Source organism: Thunnus maccoyii, chromosome 16, assembly GCF_910596095.1.
Source record: "Thunnus maccoyii chromosome 16, fThuMac1.1, whole genome shotgun sequence".
Lineage (NCBI taxonomy): Eukaryota > Metazoa > Chordata > Actinopteri > Scombriformes > Scombridae > Thunnus > Thunnus maccoyii.
In genome coordinates, this window is record NC_056548.1 from 14957559 (window position 1) to 14974285 (window position 16727).

The 16727-nt window shown below is 41.4% G+C and overlaps 1 protein-coding gene across 1 annotated transcript in view; it reads left to right on the forward strand.

Moving 5' to 3' along the window:
- Positions 1-4501, forward strand: part of LOC121881546 (doublecortin domain-containing protein 2) — an 86958-nt gene extending 82457 nt beyond the window's left edge. Inside the window, exon 13 of the mRNA XM_042389399.1 lies at positions 4482-4501. Coding sequence (XP_042245333.1) covers positions 4482-4486 — 5 coding nt within the window. The 3' untranslated portion in view covers positions 4487-4501. The remainder of the gene's footprint in view (positions 1-4481) is intronic.
- Positions 4502-16727: the final 12226 nt, after the last annotated feature.

Sequence of the window (16727 nt, forward strand, 5' to 3'; positions counted from 1 at the left end):
TGGCCTGAACTTATCTAACATGCAGAATGAGGAGGAGGAAAACAAGATAAATGTTATGTTGACTATTCTTTTTTATTTTTCTGTCTGTCAAGAAATACTTTGACAGTGATAATTAAATATGTATTTATGTAGATATTGCCAAGATAGTTTTAAAAGGATGTAAACAATATAATTGTCATAGCTTGATCTAAGAATTCTGTACTTAAATTTATTCTAATGAAGCCTCTCCAACACTGAGTCTATGCATGTCTTTGGCATTAACAAATTCTACCAGTATCTAGTGAACTGGGAAGACCCTTTTGGACATCTTAAGTCTTACAGCCTTAGTCTCTTGGTATTTCATGTTGTGTCTCATACCCCACCATAACCTTCCAGGAGTGTTTTAAAGTCAAGTGTGTTTGACATTTTAGTGTTTGAACCCGTGTAGCTCGGTACAAGCAGGCTGTTCTTTCCCGACAAAACACGGCCGAGGTCACAGTGGGAATTGTAGGTACAATCCCACAGACTGATGGCATTAATATCTCTCTGTAGCACATTTATAAAACTACTCTTAACTCATACCATTAACTGAATTTACATCAATATATCATGACAAAATATGTGCCATCTCAAGCCCACATAAATTCATAGCCAGTGGTTATTTGGATTATGTGTAAGATGTTTGCCTAGTGTAACTAACTGATCACTTTGTAAAAATACCAGTTGTTCAAGTACATTACATTATCTCACTCTCATATCTGATGTATGTGGTTGTAATTAGACACAGAATTTTATCAGCTAATCAACAGTAATATGCAAGTTAAAAAAAAAAAAAAATTGCTGTCAGCGCAAAAGCATCACAGCAACAAGTTGCAGTAAAGGCTTTTTGCAATGTTATCTCATTAGTGGTAATTATAACAGATATCATCCTGTATTATTGTGTGAGCCAACATATCCTGAAGCAAAAGTCCTTCCCCCAGCCCGACGCCTGTTTCCACATAACACTGAGTAGATTTCGCTCTGCCATCTTCCCTTTGTATAAACAGTGCCTGCAGTCAGAGTCTGCTCTGATCAAAGGGACAAATCTATCCAGGAGCAATCAGGTTGCTGTGCTAGCCTGGGCTGCTGACAACTCCAGGCTCTTTGATCAGAAATACATCATCTTCAGCAGGCTGCCTGCCTGGATGCCTTTGTCTGGGGCCAGGAAATAGGGGAAGTGATAGCTCCCTCTTGGTGCTCTTCTTCGCTGCTTCGCCTTTTGGCAGGCAAGATGAAAGCTACCCCAATTATAAGTGAAAATACCCCCAATGAACTGAGCTGAGCTTCTGGGGTACAGCTAGAGCCACCACCCCCCCTATATCATCACTAAATCTCTATCTGGTGTCTATGCATGATGGTACAAAAGATATTGTCAATTTCTCTTTTCTCTTCCCCTGTCTTGCTTGGTGAAATGAGACTTTGGTTGAGATAGTGTGCCAGTGCAATTGAGGTCACATCCAAAAGCATCGGTCTCCCTCCTCCCAATTTAGTAACTGCAGTTCTAATAACATGGTCTTGTCGGCAAGGAAAAAAGAAAAGTGAATGTCTGGGCCTCTAAGCATACCTCCTTCGCTCCCCTCCCCTGCTTTCAGCCCCTTGACTGTGAGCTAAAGCAATTTTTTTTTTTCCCCACCCAGCTTTAAGAGGTGGAACAGGAGATGTTGAATGATGGACAGGTGTGCAGGCATTGTGCTGTTCTGCTCTGCACTGAAGGAGATCATTGATTTGCATTACAGTCCCACACATAAAACACAACACTCACACACACACACATATACACACACGCTCCCCCATCCACATCTTACTGTTCCACCCGTATGACTGCACCACCTCCCACTTGGCAGCCCCCACCTCGGCTCCTAATCAAGGAGCGAATGTTTATCTCACTTCCTGTCTTTTATAGGGGTGGAGTGTTATCTCCGGCTTCTGGTACCGCCTCACCTGGGCTGACCTGAGAGGGAAAGCTATCACGCCTCGGCTCAGGCTTTACAAGCCAGCTCGGGATGATGTCAAAACCATACATTACCTCACAGAGAATATACATCTAGATGTATTAAATGAGGGCTATTTCAGGAGACTTAACCTTTTCTCGCTGTCATGCTTGACTCATATCTTGGCTCAAACAAATCAAACCAATTTCTCTTCCAATAGATTACCCAAATAGTTTTTTTTCCCTTACTTGAAGTACACCGAAAAAAAGCAACAACAACCGGGGGAAGCCGGTGCCTCTTAAAGGTGTAATCCCCTGCGTCAACAGCCTCAGAAGCATATCAGGTGTCTTTAAGCTCATCCACCTGTCAGTGAGCTCTTCCAGCAATTACACATCTGTCAAGTGTCACCTATCTCAGCTCTCACTGACAAGGGTTATGTCAAGCAGTCAGCCATTACGGCGGCCCAAATGGAGTCTGCATTGTTTAGAGCCAGCAGGAAGTGGCTGCGGCATGGAAGAGTGAGCAGGGTCTCCATAGTGTGACTGAGAAGCCAAGCTAACGGTTAGTTTCGGAGGTGGAGGGGGCTTCTGTCCAGATCTCTTTTCTCGCGTCTCCTCATATTTCTCAGAGCTAGAATGGCAGCAAGAATGTTTTTTTTTTTTTGTTCACTGCAATGAGCCTTGAGACTCATCCGGGCTGGTTAAATCTTTGCCCAGGGCAACAGCTTTTATATGCATGAGCTTGATTTGACCTGTCTCCAGGCTGTGAAGAGGGTTATGCAAAAGAGAAAATCAGGCAGAATATTAAATATGATATCAGGTTTAGCCTTTCCATGTGCTTTAATATTGTCTAGTCTTATTGTTTTGATAAAGAATATATACAGTACGGTGTGTGTTTTTCTACTTACAGCTCCTTCTGTAGAGTTTGTTTTGCCCTGTGGTGGAGGAAAGACGTAAATGTTCGTTACTGACATAATTTTTTAATGGCAAAGTTGTTTGTTAAGACTAAAATCACCACCTCCTCTGCAGATGTATGTGTAATGAACAATTTAGATTTAAAACTCTAAAACATTGTTAACTTGAACTAGACAACCATTGTATTCTGTTGGCTGATATCGTGCGCAAGGTTGTTACATGTTTTTTTAAGCTCTTCAAAAGCTACTTTTAAACACCTTGCAGCCCTTGAATATTTAAGGGTGTATTACAGTCTGAGTGGATCATCAGATCGCGTCTCGTCTCTGTGGCCTGTTATAATGGCCCTTAACACCCCATCTTTGTTGCTTTCTCAACTGAATTTTGTATCACAGGTGCTATACTCAGTGTTAAAAGCTTGCAAGTAAAGAAAGAAAGATTGAATCTGGGTCACTTTAATGCTCTCGTCCGTCACACCGCTACATCTCCTCAGGCCTGAGACGCAAGGCACATTGTCAAGTATTAATGAAGAAAATGTCCCTGTAGGGCTGGTGTTTGTCAAACCAAATTACATACATTCAGTTGGAAAGGTGAGGATTAATCTTTCAAATCCCTTCTGGATGTGTAGGATCCACCATATAGTCCCACACTGAAAATAACCCCCCTGACGCTGACGCGAATCGGCTGAGCAGAAGCATTGTGCTGTTATGGTATACATACTGCAGGACGTGATGCCAGTAAACTAGTGAATATGCTGACAGCAATACAGTACCTTCGATAGCTGCAGCAGCTGGTAAATATGCACACACTTACACAAAAACTGGGACAGAATATATTCTAGCGGTGTGCCAGCAACTGTTTGTTGTTTTCATTATTGTGTTTTCCATTTTTGGCTTTTTCATCGAATGAATAATTCTGACTGGTGATAGAAAATACAGAGAGAATAAATATAACAGAGGAGAAACTGTAAGTTTGAGGGAGGCTTTAAAAAAAAAAAAGAAAATAGAAAGAACCTGCATGACAATAATGTCTTGCTTAGGTGGTCATACAGCAGCAATCCTTTGTGGGGGCTTAAAACACAAATGTTCGCAAATGTTTCTTTCATATTTATTTTAATCACATGAACAAAGAGCACATGAAAAAAACACATAGTCAAACCTACTCATGTAAAACAAGCAGCCAAACAAATAAGCAAAAAAAACTCCATTCTAGCACAGCCAATTGTGTGTCAATAGCTCTGTATTTTTCTGGCAAAAATGGCCTTTTTCACAAACCGATTTACAGTGATGGTTGAAGCTTTTGTCCCATGTGGCGGTTTTATTTGGATGCGGGGAGCAAAAATAATTCTCAGTCAATTAAATGCCATTGATAACACAGAGACGGGCTGCTGTGAGAACAGCAAAGCAATCCACATCCTCGCTCATTTATGGCGGGGATTTGGTCTACCATGGGAAAGAAGCACTGGAGGTGGATCTGCAGAATTTTCCCCCTCCATCTCTCCTGCTAGTGTCTTGCTGAGATTTAAATAAGCCTAAAGATTACTTGAGGGCCTTTAAATGCAAATTTTGGTGAGTGTGCAAAGCCCCTCCTGTAAACCTCAGCCTTATCATTTGCCTCCCAGATTAGGGCCTGTCTAAGATGGGAAGCTGGCTCCAGGCCCCCCAATAAGCTGCAGGCCAGGGGCCACTCCAGAGAGAGAGGGAGAGCGAGATGGATGCAGAGGGAAGGAGGCTGCTATGGATATGTGTGCCAAGGTCAGTGGTGGCTGCACTCGCAATAATCAGCAAGTATCAAGAGACTTACATCTGGGGGTTTGCTTATCTCACTGTGTGTTTGTGTGTCTCAGCATGTGTGTGTGTGTGTGTTTGTGTGTGTGTGTTTTCAGTGACTTCAAACACAACCACAGTGCGTTCAGTCACAAGGGCTCAGAGCCAGGATCTTTGACAGATTAGGCAATAATCAATTAACAAATTAAGAAAAAGTAAGCATAACTGCCTTGTATCCCATGCATTATAAAACACTTTGGTGCACAGCAAGAGCAATTGGCTCAGCATCCTGCAGTTTATTTAGGAGGGATAACAGATGTTGGAAATGGTTTTGATAGGTATATTGCTCTGAGGAAAAACCAAGACTATTTATGGTTTGAAACATGAAAGGATCCTGGCTTGTGGATGCATTTATATTTGAATGGCACTCACTTCATTACTTAATGATTTGAAAAGGCTGTTAGGAAGCTGAGCCTGAGCCAACGAACCCATGACCCTGCTGAGTCAATGTGTTAAACAGACACAGGCTCTGCTTCAAGCAGTTACGCTTCTCACACTATCAAAATATGACACATGAGTATGGAATAAAGGAAGCTACGTTAGACTTGATGAAAATACAATAGCTTGTACAAATATAACATAAGTTTGTTAAATCACCTTTAATCAATATTTTTCTCATAACAATAGATCATTGCCAAATGGGTCACTTGTAGTGACAAAGAGAATTATCAACAACTCTGCAGCTCCCCTGAGCTCTACAGAGCATTATAGCATCTTTTAGCTCATTGTTTTGGTTTTACTGGTTTAATTCACTCTCACTGCTCTTATAGTGTCGTTTTTAGCTGCAACAGGCAGGTATTTTCACAGAAAAAGCTCCACAAACCAACTGTACACTACTTATCAGCAACAAATGACACAGACAAAGTTAGTGACTAGCTGGTGAACATAGTGGAGCCATTAAGCAGCCAGATATTTCCCTCAGGAGTTGGCAGATACCAAAGCAGAGCTAAAAGCAGAGTGAATATAGACTTACAATTATCACGTGGACACAAACAAGACTCCAAATGCATGCTAACATTGCTGTGTGACTGCTGAATGTGTAAATAGACATATTGCAAACACATTTCCCACATTAACTTTATTGATGATATGTCAGTGTTGTGGTCGCAGCTTGTTTCCGTTCCCAAGTGACCAGAAAGTCAATTATTGCAGGTTTTTTAAGAATAGAGATTTATAATGGTATGCATAGTAATAGAAAAGCAAACTCTAGGTCTCTTTCAATTTCTGTAACTTTAACTGGGTAAATGTCTCAAACTGCTCTGGTGAAGACAGCTTCTTTTTGTTGACAGAAGCAACTTCTATTTCTAACATGACCACTTTGACACCTTCACCACCAATACTGCTCAAGTCCTCCTATGCTTGAGATTAGAGGTGTTATGCTTCTGGATTTGTGCAGTATCTGACCAAAATGCATTGTTTTTATTTACATAATATGCTAGATTAGTAGGGAGGTTATTCCACAATGGAGGAAACGTTGAGTTTGATAGCCTGACAGACTCAAAATAAGGAAAGATGCACCAAAATATACTTTAAGCCTTAACTTCCTCTTAAAACTAGTAAAAATATTAGGTGATGTCACATACAAAGTTAGCTATTTTATGATGATTTATTTGACATAGGGAACTTGTATATTAAGCCCCTTTCACACATGCACTGCAACCCTGAAATGTTCTGGACATTACCCAGAGGACCTGTATGTGTGAATCAATCAGACCGGACATTAAGCAGACTTTACCCCGCCATTTTCTTAGTACAAAGTCTGTGTAATGTCCGATTGAGCCCATGTGTGAATACAGGAGATCATTTTCTGGAGAATTCAAAGCCAGCTAAGCTGCGTTGTTTTGACTGGGCCTGAATGCTCCGCTGTGAAGCTAGCGCTAATGGGAGAGAGGACTTTCTGTGATTTCTCGTAAAATAAAAGTTGTTTTATTTCTGGTGAAAACCTTAAAAACACAGAATTACAACTGCAATGTACTTTTTGCGTCATGTCCTGCCTCCTGCATGCTCTACCGGGGCCTAAACCAAATGGAGTATTTCCAGTAGGTGAGAACACATCTGACATGCTTATTTAAGTACTCATTTTTCTGATAATTTTGTTTTTAATAAGTTATTTGATATAAAAAGGGGTGTGACATCATGATTGACAGCTGTGACCGCCGCTCTCAAACCTCCGTCAGGTGGCAGGACGGCTGAGGGGACGTGTCCCACGGGCCGTCATCCCGCCACCCGACTCTACTGCACAGACTCTGGCTCCAAATGACATCACACAAGCAAGATGGCAGCTCCCAGAAATTAGATATTTTCGCTTCACTTTTGCATAGCGGCAGGAAATGGAGGAATTTTGAAACCCTTTTGTATTGGCTTTATATAGAGAGTTCTCCTTTTTGACGTGGGTGTACACTAATATAGAGTTTTCTTGGAGCCAGCGTCTACTAGCCATTACATGAGCTGCAACTTAAGGCTATTCTTCGTTGGCTTCAGTGGTGAGCCATAATGGTCATTGCTTGCTGCTAAGCAGTATGACTCAAGCAGTTCTATTGCTCAAGGGCGCTACCATAGTAGTTATTTGGGAGTGTGCATTTACTTTCCCTGCTCTGACGCTTCCAGCTTGGCTTTCCATGTCCCTACTTTTCTAACCACCAGCTAGCAAAAGTCTGCAAAGCTATCCATTTTACTACCTATCAGACTACCTCGAACATTGAGGTCACTGAACTGCAGCACTATACCTCAGCGTGCATTTACGGTATAGCACTTTATGTCACTCCACCCTCTGATTTTTCAACCTCACAGTAGCCTACATTCTGTGCATCTGGCACAGTGGGTAAGCACAGCTGGTGTCAACAAGGACCTACGCTGTCAAAAAGCACCAAACTCAGGTCAAGGTCATGGAGGGAAAAGTTAGTGATGGTGGGAGGAAGGGTGGTGGCAGTCTTGACTGATGTTGTGGTTGACTGCTTTCTCTCTATAACCTCACCTACCTCCCACTAACAAACACACACACACACACACACACACACACACATAGAAGCCCCCTTTCATCCCCCTTTTCTCTACTATGTCCCCTTGTCATACATCCTCCCCTCCTCCCTCCCAGGTGCTCAGAAACGATGTGGATGAGGTCGAGGACACGAGGAGCCCACCGGAGAGAGAACAGATGTCACATGCCTCTTGCACCACACTCAGGGATGTGCGTGTGTGTGTTCTGCGCTGTGACAGGTAACGTGTTGTGGTTGAAAGGTAAAGCCGGGCCTTACTCCCAGAAGGAAATGGAATGAAATGGGGGCCAATAAAGGGGGAAGGGGCACCGGGATAAAAAGAATTGTATGAAAATAGGTTCTGGATGTAGACACCTTGTTGTCTGGTGTTCAGCGTGAACTTTACAAAAGGCTGTCAGTAGAAGCCGCGGCTGTAAAATGTCACATTGTATATGAGATGTTTTCAAACTGAGCTTGGAAAAAATCCTGATAATCAATACATAAACAATAAAATGTGTATTTGATTTAAATCACTGCCCCAGAAAGAGATGGTGTAAATCACTGAGACAACCATCTCAGAGTGGAAAGTCATTTAGCGTTGTTGCAGCTGACAAGACGAGGTCCTTTGTCATGGCAGCATGCATGCTTTCATTTATCATTCATGGGTCATATTGTTCTAGATTGGTGATTAGATCGTTGGCAGATTCAGAGCTACATTAATGGCCCAAACATATGCACATACACAAGCATACGCATCGATTAGAGGTTATCTTTTTTTTAAAACTGAACCTGTGAGCCTTGTACTTGCCATCTTACTGTAATTGAAAGAATTATTGCTGGTTAATTCAAAAGTACGATATGTTCCCAATAAAGAAAGCTCCACCTTTGTCATAATTACACACACACACACACATACACGGCCTGCTAAATGTACATTTACCTGCGAATTAACTCATTAGAAATCACGCTGATAACAGACATGTCATGTCCAGCTACCACATGGAAAGTGATCCACTGCGTCCCCTGCGATACCTCCCTCTGTGATAATGTACATATTCATTATTCAACAAGGCCTGTCAGATTAACAGAATATTCGGCAGATTAGCTGGTTAGCTTGTCTGGTGGTCTTGTTTTTTATCCAGCGACTGAGTGCCCTGACTGAACACGTCATAATGGCAGCAATCCCAGGTGGTGTGTAGTCAAGGAGCACACCTACTTTTGATCAGGTCTGAGATTCTGAAAGGTTCGGATGGATTATGCTGTCTCTAAATGTTTACATTGAACGTTGACTGATCATAACTTCACTGATGTATGTGTATGAATATTTACATGTCATGTTTGGCCACAAGGGAAAACGATTTATCCTTCAACTGGAGTCAGAGGTATCTGTGAGCCAACATCTCCTATACCTTCCAGGTGCTGTAGCCTATGTATATCCAGCAGAGCTTAAGTGTTCAAAGCCACTGTCACGCTGTGGCCAGTGAGTCCTGCATGATAAGCAGGCATCTCTCTCCTCCAGCACGGTCCCTGTTGGATGATGAAGACATCAGAACTGAGTGATGACTTCTGAGAGCGGGATTGCATACTATAAACGCATGTTGTGTATACATGTGTGTTTGTGTATGTGTGTGTATGCATTTGTGTGAGCTAACCAAGCTGTTTAATCTGAACCAGTCATTGAGGTTAGCTTGGTTTTGGCAGCTTTTCGTCTTTCGTTTGAAGGTGACATCACTGAGGATTCGTCACATGAGTGTGCATGCTATGTGTATGCGTGTGTGTGTGTGTTTGTGTATACGTTATGTGAGTGAAGCTACAGAATGTGTGTATGTTACACATATGCTGACAATTATACGTCAGTTTCCACAGGGAAACCAGTGGACAGGATGTAAAGTGTATTTGAACCCACGTTACATAAGTCTACAATCAGGGGGTATGGTAGTGATTCAAAGTATGGTAAACATGTTGGCAAGAACTAATCAGTGAATCTTTCATCTTCTAGTGTTGCAGGAAGTTTATTCATCACTCTGGCACAGTACTGTATACTGTAATGTAGGAGTGTAGAGGGACTGTAATGTGTGTGTGTGTGTGTGTGTGAGAGAGAGAGAGAGAGAGAGAGAGAGGGAGGGAGGGAGAAAGACAGAGAGAGAGATAGGGGTTTGAAGGTGCACAAACATGTCTATTCCCATAAATAATTAACAACACTCATTTTACAGCAGCGTTACAGTCTACACCTTTTTTTTTTCAGAGCAGGCAAGATCCTCATCAAGCAGCTTATTCCAACAAACACTTCGAATCATTAATTGGTGGAGTGGATTTCATTGGACAGCCCTTTATTAATGTTTTACAAGAGGATTGCCTCATTCTGAAATTACAGGCTGAATGTATTGCTGATTTAGCCTTTGCTCTGGGACCAGTGCAATGCTCTTCTCAGTTCCATTTGTCGGGCCCCCTGAGTGTTTACAATTGCCTTCCATTGTAAAAATCAGACTGGTCTGACTCTCCCTGCGGTTGACTTTTGTTAACTATGAGGTGCCACGTCCTAGTTCTCTATATATAGGGGAGAAGCAGCCAAAGAAGCACCATGGGGGCATCGTAAAAGGGCCTCACAGGATATAGAAATAATGACCGTTGTTTGCAAAAACAGGATAGTCCAACTCAAATCATTTCCTCGTGTATTTGTCCTGAGTGATCATAAAATCTTCCGAGAACACTCAAAGTTGTCTGCGGTGTGCTAATCCAATATGGAACAGGGACAAGGAGAAGAAACATTGCCTCTAACTACCTAGTTATCTAGCTGGGTCTGCCAAGCAGTCTGAATCTGCTCTGATTTTTGGCCTATCAGTCTGGAGAGTGAGGGCACAGGCAGTGAATTAATGGTCAGGAGATTTATTTGTTTGGTGTAATAAGGACTGTAAAACAGTAAGAGCTCTGTGCAGCCTTGCAGGCCCCCTGCCCCGTGGGTACAATCAAATGTTGCCAGTAAATCAATAGAGCTGGAAGAGGTTTTTATAACCCGAGTTTAACACCAGGCTCTAAGTGCTCCAGGTGGCAGGTCATTTGTTCATTATCCCAACTTATCACAATAAACAATGGCAACTCTGATTGGACTACTAGGAGAGGAAAAATTGGAGAGGAGGAAGACAAAAATCTCAGGTGGGCAAGAGAGGGCTAATAAGGAAGGCAGAGAGTAGGCAGGAGACAAGGGAGGATCAGAAGATTAACCGCTGTAATTACGCACAGGAGCACAGAGGAGGACTGGGACAGTATGAGTAACAGATAGCGTGAGAGCTCTTCAACCCATCAGGCTGCACCAATGACTCCACTGATGCCAGGGTTATAATCATGGCTCTGCTTTCAGTGCTACCAACAGGTCTGGGCTTTAAATGTTGTCAATATAGACAACAGTACAGCCTGGTGCTTTTTGCAGGAGCAGGGTTGCAAATGTACATTTTTTTTAACCTTTATTTATTCAGGAAGTTTCACGGAGAGGAAGCCTCTCTTTTGTAGGAACGCCCTGATCACATTTACACAGTTCCACACATTTACACCTGGAAGCTCCCTAGTACAACCACAGTCTGATCTGCCGGCCACTGAGCAGCTCCACTGGAGCAGTCAGGGTTAATGGCCTTGCTCAAGGGTACCTCAGTGGTGATAATGAGGGAGTGGGGGCAAGAAGGGCATTGGAGAGGGGCGAGTGCTGCTTTTTCATTTTGCCCCACCTAGATTTATCCTGCCGGTCTGGTTGAACCGACAACCTTCTGACAAGCTCGCTTCTCTAACCTTTAGGCCACCACTACCCCACCTCACTGTAAAAAGGAAAAAAAAGGGGGGTTGTGGGTTGGGTTGTGTACAGAAACTAGATTGATTGCTGATGAATTTTGTGGCCTCTTTAAACATGGCTCAAGCTGGTCTTGAATTATATCGCAAGAGTGAATGAGAAAATTTCTAACTGTCAGATATGGCAGCAGATCATTAAAAGCAAGGAGTGTTTAAACCACCACAGAGATTCAGTTCAGGTACAAAGATCATATTCACTCAAAAAGGAGACTAAACACCCTGCTTGTGCAGCAAGTAAAGCAGTAAAATAGGCCTACATGCTGTTTGCAGATGGCTTTACCCAAAGGAACTTACTGTAATTTGAGTGCATTTTTGTGACCCCACTGGGAAGTGAACTCCTAACGCAGGACAACCACATGCTTTATCAACTAAACTACACCGGACCACATGGTTCTGCACCTTGTAAAGGTGAGCTGTGTGTTTGCAAAAGACACCACAGCATATAGGAACCACATGGAATATAATTGCCATAAGGTACAGTGCACAATTGCTCCAATCATAGTTATTCAAATTTTGTGTGCTTAATTTATGACTCCTGCATGGGAGCGTGGCAGCTGGAGTTTGTAATTATACAGCACAATCCACTCTTTCTACTCTGCTGCCATCACACTACTGCATAATTTACATGTCTATTAGCTCATCAATTACAGTGTAATTACTTAGATGCACAACTAGCTTTTTACCATATTATAAAGCAAGCCATCAAATGAATAAGTGAAATAACAAACAAACAAGCAAACAAGGCGATAAAGATGGAGCAAACAAACAGACCTAAATTGAAAGGTAGGATTTGCAGCATGTGACAACCCAGTCTGTAATAGCTACGTTGGTCCAAAGTGCTAAATGCGTTAGTTTCAAATTAATGGCTCGAAAATTGAGATATGCCTATGTGTTTTTGGCCTACTCTTTTCGATTGGCCTTTGTCCACATCACATGACATGTCAAGTTTCTGCCTGCAAAAACAAACAAAATGATTGGCATTCCTTTTATTCTCAGTGGAAATTCCTGTTGCTCTTGTCACTTTCATATATTTCATAAACTTCATTTCTTTGTCCATAGCACAGTCTATATTTCATTTGTACAGTCAATATTTTATTTCAAGTTTCATATCCCATTTCATTACTATTACTAGTCCATTCTGTAAACAGATTTTAAAATTCCAATTTAATTTTAATATACCTGAACATAACCTAACCCAAACACTTCAGGCCTTCCTCCAAGACTGTAGTAATGCTCTAGATTGTCAGCAGTATTGTAATCTCTGAAGCTGACTCATTGTGATCATTATTCCCACTAAAAAAAGAAAAAACAAATAAACAAACAAAAGGCCTCATAAAACTTTGTCATAGAGCTAAACCAAATACATTGTTGGAAAGTTCTCGGCCTGGAGAGTATGAAGGTTCTACATGGCTCCTGCTTTGAAATACTGACCTTTGAACCTTGACCTCTGTGCATATTTGAAGGCTTATAATTCAGCAACAAAAGAGGCTACAGACATGGGACCAACAGAGAGCTTTTGACCTCAGCTATCATGTGAGTATATTCAACAACTGGGGGTGCTGTCAAATATGAGTACAATATGGTTAAAATTAACTTTCACCCATTGAACAATTAGATATTTAAAATCTGATTAAACAAATGTGTTTACTATCCCCGTAAACTCCTCATTGTACTCTCAATTCATTATTTACAACTTCCAATTCTAGAAAAAACACTAATATGTTTTAAAAACCACAATTCCCTTGAGCCGCGCCATGCAGCTTGATACAAATCAGCCCCACAGTTATAGTTCTTCCAGTTTGCAAAGCAGGGTGGGTCGTAAAAAGATACATCTACTGAATATATCAAATCTAGTACAGCCACATTAGTAATTACACTGCATCTAGATGATCTATGTTAAGAAAAAGTAAAAAATGTTGGTTTATTTCAGATATTTTAGCTAGTGCTCTAGAAATTGGGTTTTGGGTTGGTGTGCAGTGTTGGTGGGACTTATGCAACGCTTCAAACTGTGTTTAAGGAGCTTGTTTGTTATGGATTCAAAATGTTTGTTCAGCCAATGTTGTGTGTGTGTGTGTTTGTGTGTGAATGAGGGGGACTGAACCAGCTGCACACAAAAATCTTGATCGGTTTGGAATAAACTCAGTAATTAAAAGTAAATAGCAGATAGTAAATAAAAGTTTTGTAACATATGCAAAGCGGACTGTCTTCTGCCCACTGGACTGATGCAGTCTGTCGGAAATCCAAGAAGAAGAAGAAATATGTCCTCCCTGGGGCAGTCTAAAATCAATGTTTTTTATTGAAAGAACATCATAAAATAGTTACATAAAAGTTTCAGACATATTAGAAACTGTCTCTCTCTCTGGACGCAGCCAAGATATTTATGCATGCAATGATTCTTTCCCATATGTCTTATTGCATTACATGTTGGGGGCAAGCTGGAGAAACAGCCATAAGCCCTCTTGAGTCTTTATACAAACAAACTTTAAAAATCCTGGACAAAAAGCTAATGCATTTCCATCACTGTAGGATACTGGAAACTGTAGAAATACAGTTTACTGAGCTTCGAGAATTTTAGATTATTTTCAAATTTGTGCCTGGTTTATAAAATTTTAAATGGTTTGGCCCCTCCTCTACTACTAAATTCTATTAGATCCTCCAGAATATCCTCTATATGAGATTATACTATACCATTTCGCTGCACTGCATTTGGGCAATCAGCTTTCTCTGTAACAGCCACAAATCAGCGGAACACCCTGCCTGACGATGTGAGGAGCTGCAGCTCTATCAGTACTTTCAAAACCAACTTAAAAAGTCTGTTAAAAGCTGCTCAGCTCTGTACTCACTGACTTTTGACAAGCATACATTGTGATGTGCTATTGTGTGTAGTTTTGTATTTCGGGTCTTGTGTGTTCTTTTTTGCATAACTTTGCATGTTGTTTTTACTCTGCACTGTTTGTTATTGTGCTGTTTTTTTTTCCTTGTTTGCTTTGACCTGCTAAGGGACTCCAGATGCAAATTAGCTCGCAGCTATAATCTGGTACGGCGCATCAAATGGTGACATTTATGTTTGAACCGTACAGTGTCCCTTTTAAATTAAAAAAATAAAATAAGAAATAATGCAAATAACATAACGGCTCAGATAACTACACAATGCAAAGACAATGAGTCCATAGCAACCACCATAGCAATGATAGAAAACGTTGCATTCCAACATTTTTCTGGCGGGAACTGAAACAATCTTCATAATAACTGACAATCTCAACATCATATACAGTAACTGAATGAAGATTACAAAAGTAAAATGCACTTTTCTTGCTAGAAATGATATCAAAACACACTTTAATGCAGAAACAATCTTAAAATATTGTATTTTCCACCAAGAATAAAAGGAATGTCAACAATTTTGTTTTTTTTCGCAGACAGAAACTTGACAGTCACATGATGTGGACACAGGCCAATAGAAAAAAACAAACAAAGCATAGGCATCTCCTACCTTTAGAGCCATTATTGGTTGGATATAAGGTCACCCCAGTTCCTCAAACATTGTTTTTTTTCTTCTTCTTCTCTCTGTCTCCCCCTCTTGCATTCGGGATCAGAGGGCCTTATACATGGCTTATCATCTGCATTTGTTTATCACTGCTCTGCAAACCGTCTTGTGATTCATTACTGTGATTAATAAGCCTATCATGTGAAACAAAAATACTTTAGTGTTGCATCTCAAGACTCATTGTCTCTCCCATAAGCTCTTTCAGGGATGCATAATCTAGCTGCTCTCATGCTTTTCTCTCCTCCCCTCGTCCTTTGCTTTCTCTCTCACCATTGCCTCTCTAACTTTTTGATGATTTAATGACAGAGTGATTTTAGAAATGCATTATGCATGATAAGAATTGCTTTGTAATGGAAACAAACAGAGACAGTGGTATAGGTCGGGGTGGCAAATCTATTGACCATCAGCCGCACCTCATCCAGTATGCATTACTTATAGAGGATAGATGTGTTTTTGTGCTGTGAATACTAAAAAGTCAAGCCAACACAAGATACTAAAAGTGCTGATGAGCCCTTTGCAATATGGCAATATGGTTTGAATTCATGTCATTTCAATAACCTTAGCGGGATGTGACTGACAAACATAGGGTTCTGGGAACTTCAAACTGAAACGGGGCGTGTTTTGGGTTATGTTGAGAACACATTTTCTTTCCATCACTGATTTGTGTGAGTTTCAAACAGTGTGGCTGTAAAATGTAGATGGAAATTACTTAACGATGGATGAAGTTAAAAGAAAAAAAGCATGGCAGTGATCCCATCATCCACTCACTTGGAGCACAGACTCAATCAAAGCCATCTTGGCTACATCCCTCCAATGTCGCACACTCATGCTTCCTCCAAATGTCTGCACCATACACAGACAACACTGTCTAGACACAGGCACGTTGTACAGAAGGTATCCTTGAAATATACTTTTAATAAACAAAGGCCTCATTTCTTTGCAGCACTTTCATCGAGCCTACAAACAGTCAGAATAGCCCATTCAGCCTTCAGCGCGTTCATGCTGCTGTTGTTTTGGCTGCAGCAGGTCATAGTGGTGATAAATCTGGGGAAGTTAGCCTTGGTAATGGACTCCAGAAGGGGTCTGGGAGTTAAACAGTGATGAGCAATGGAAACTGTGGTCAGCAAGAGAGCAGCTGTAACCCTCTAACAGGCGTGGACGAGATGGGAGGAAGGAAACAGCCAAATGTTCAGAGGCCCAGCGATGGGTCTATTTTAGGGAAAGGGCTAGAGGTAGAGGAGGGGGAATGCAGCAGTTGAGCAGCACATGTGAGTATGCTGGCTGGCTTACTGTTGAAGAAGCAGTGAGACAAGCTCAGCAGGAGAACAAGAGATCTGGAGATGAATTGCTTGTACAGAGGCACTCCAAAAACTAGTTTTTAATGTTGGGTGTGCCTTGAGAGTTTGTGTAAAGGGTAAGTGGAGCTACACAAATATAGCCCTGGAAAAAGATATGTGGCAAGCCACCGTTGCATAATCCTCTGGAGACATGGTTAGAAACTAGCAAAGGCAAATAAGCTATAAAGAGAGAGAGAGAGAGGAAAAGGGGAAAGGAGTAGCCTGCTGCTTTTTTGTCATTAAGGTCTGTCATAAGTGCTCTCTCAGGTTCTGTTCTCTCCTTTTCACCTTTGAGCCTAGAATGATCCCCGATTAATGCCATTTGTTCAACACAACAGATTCTTT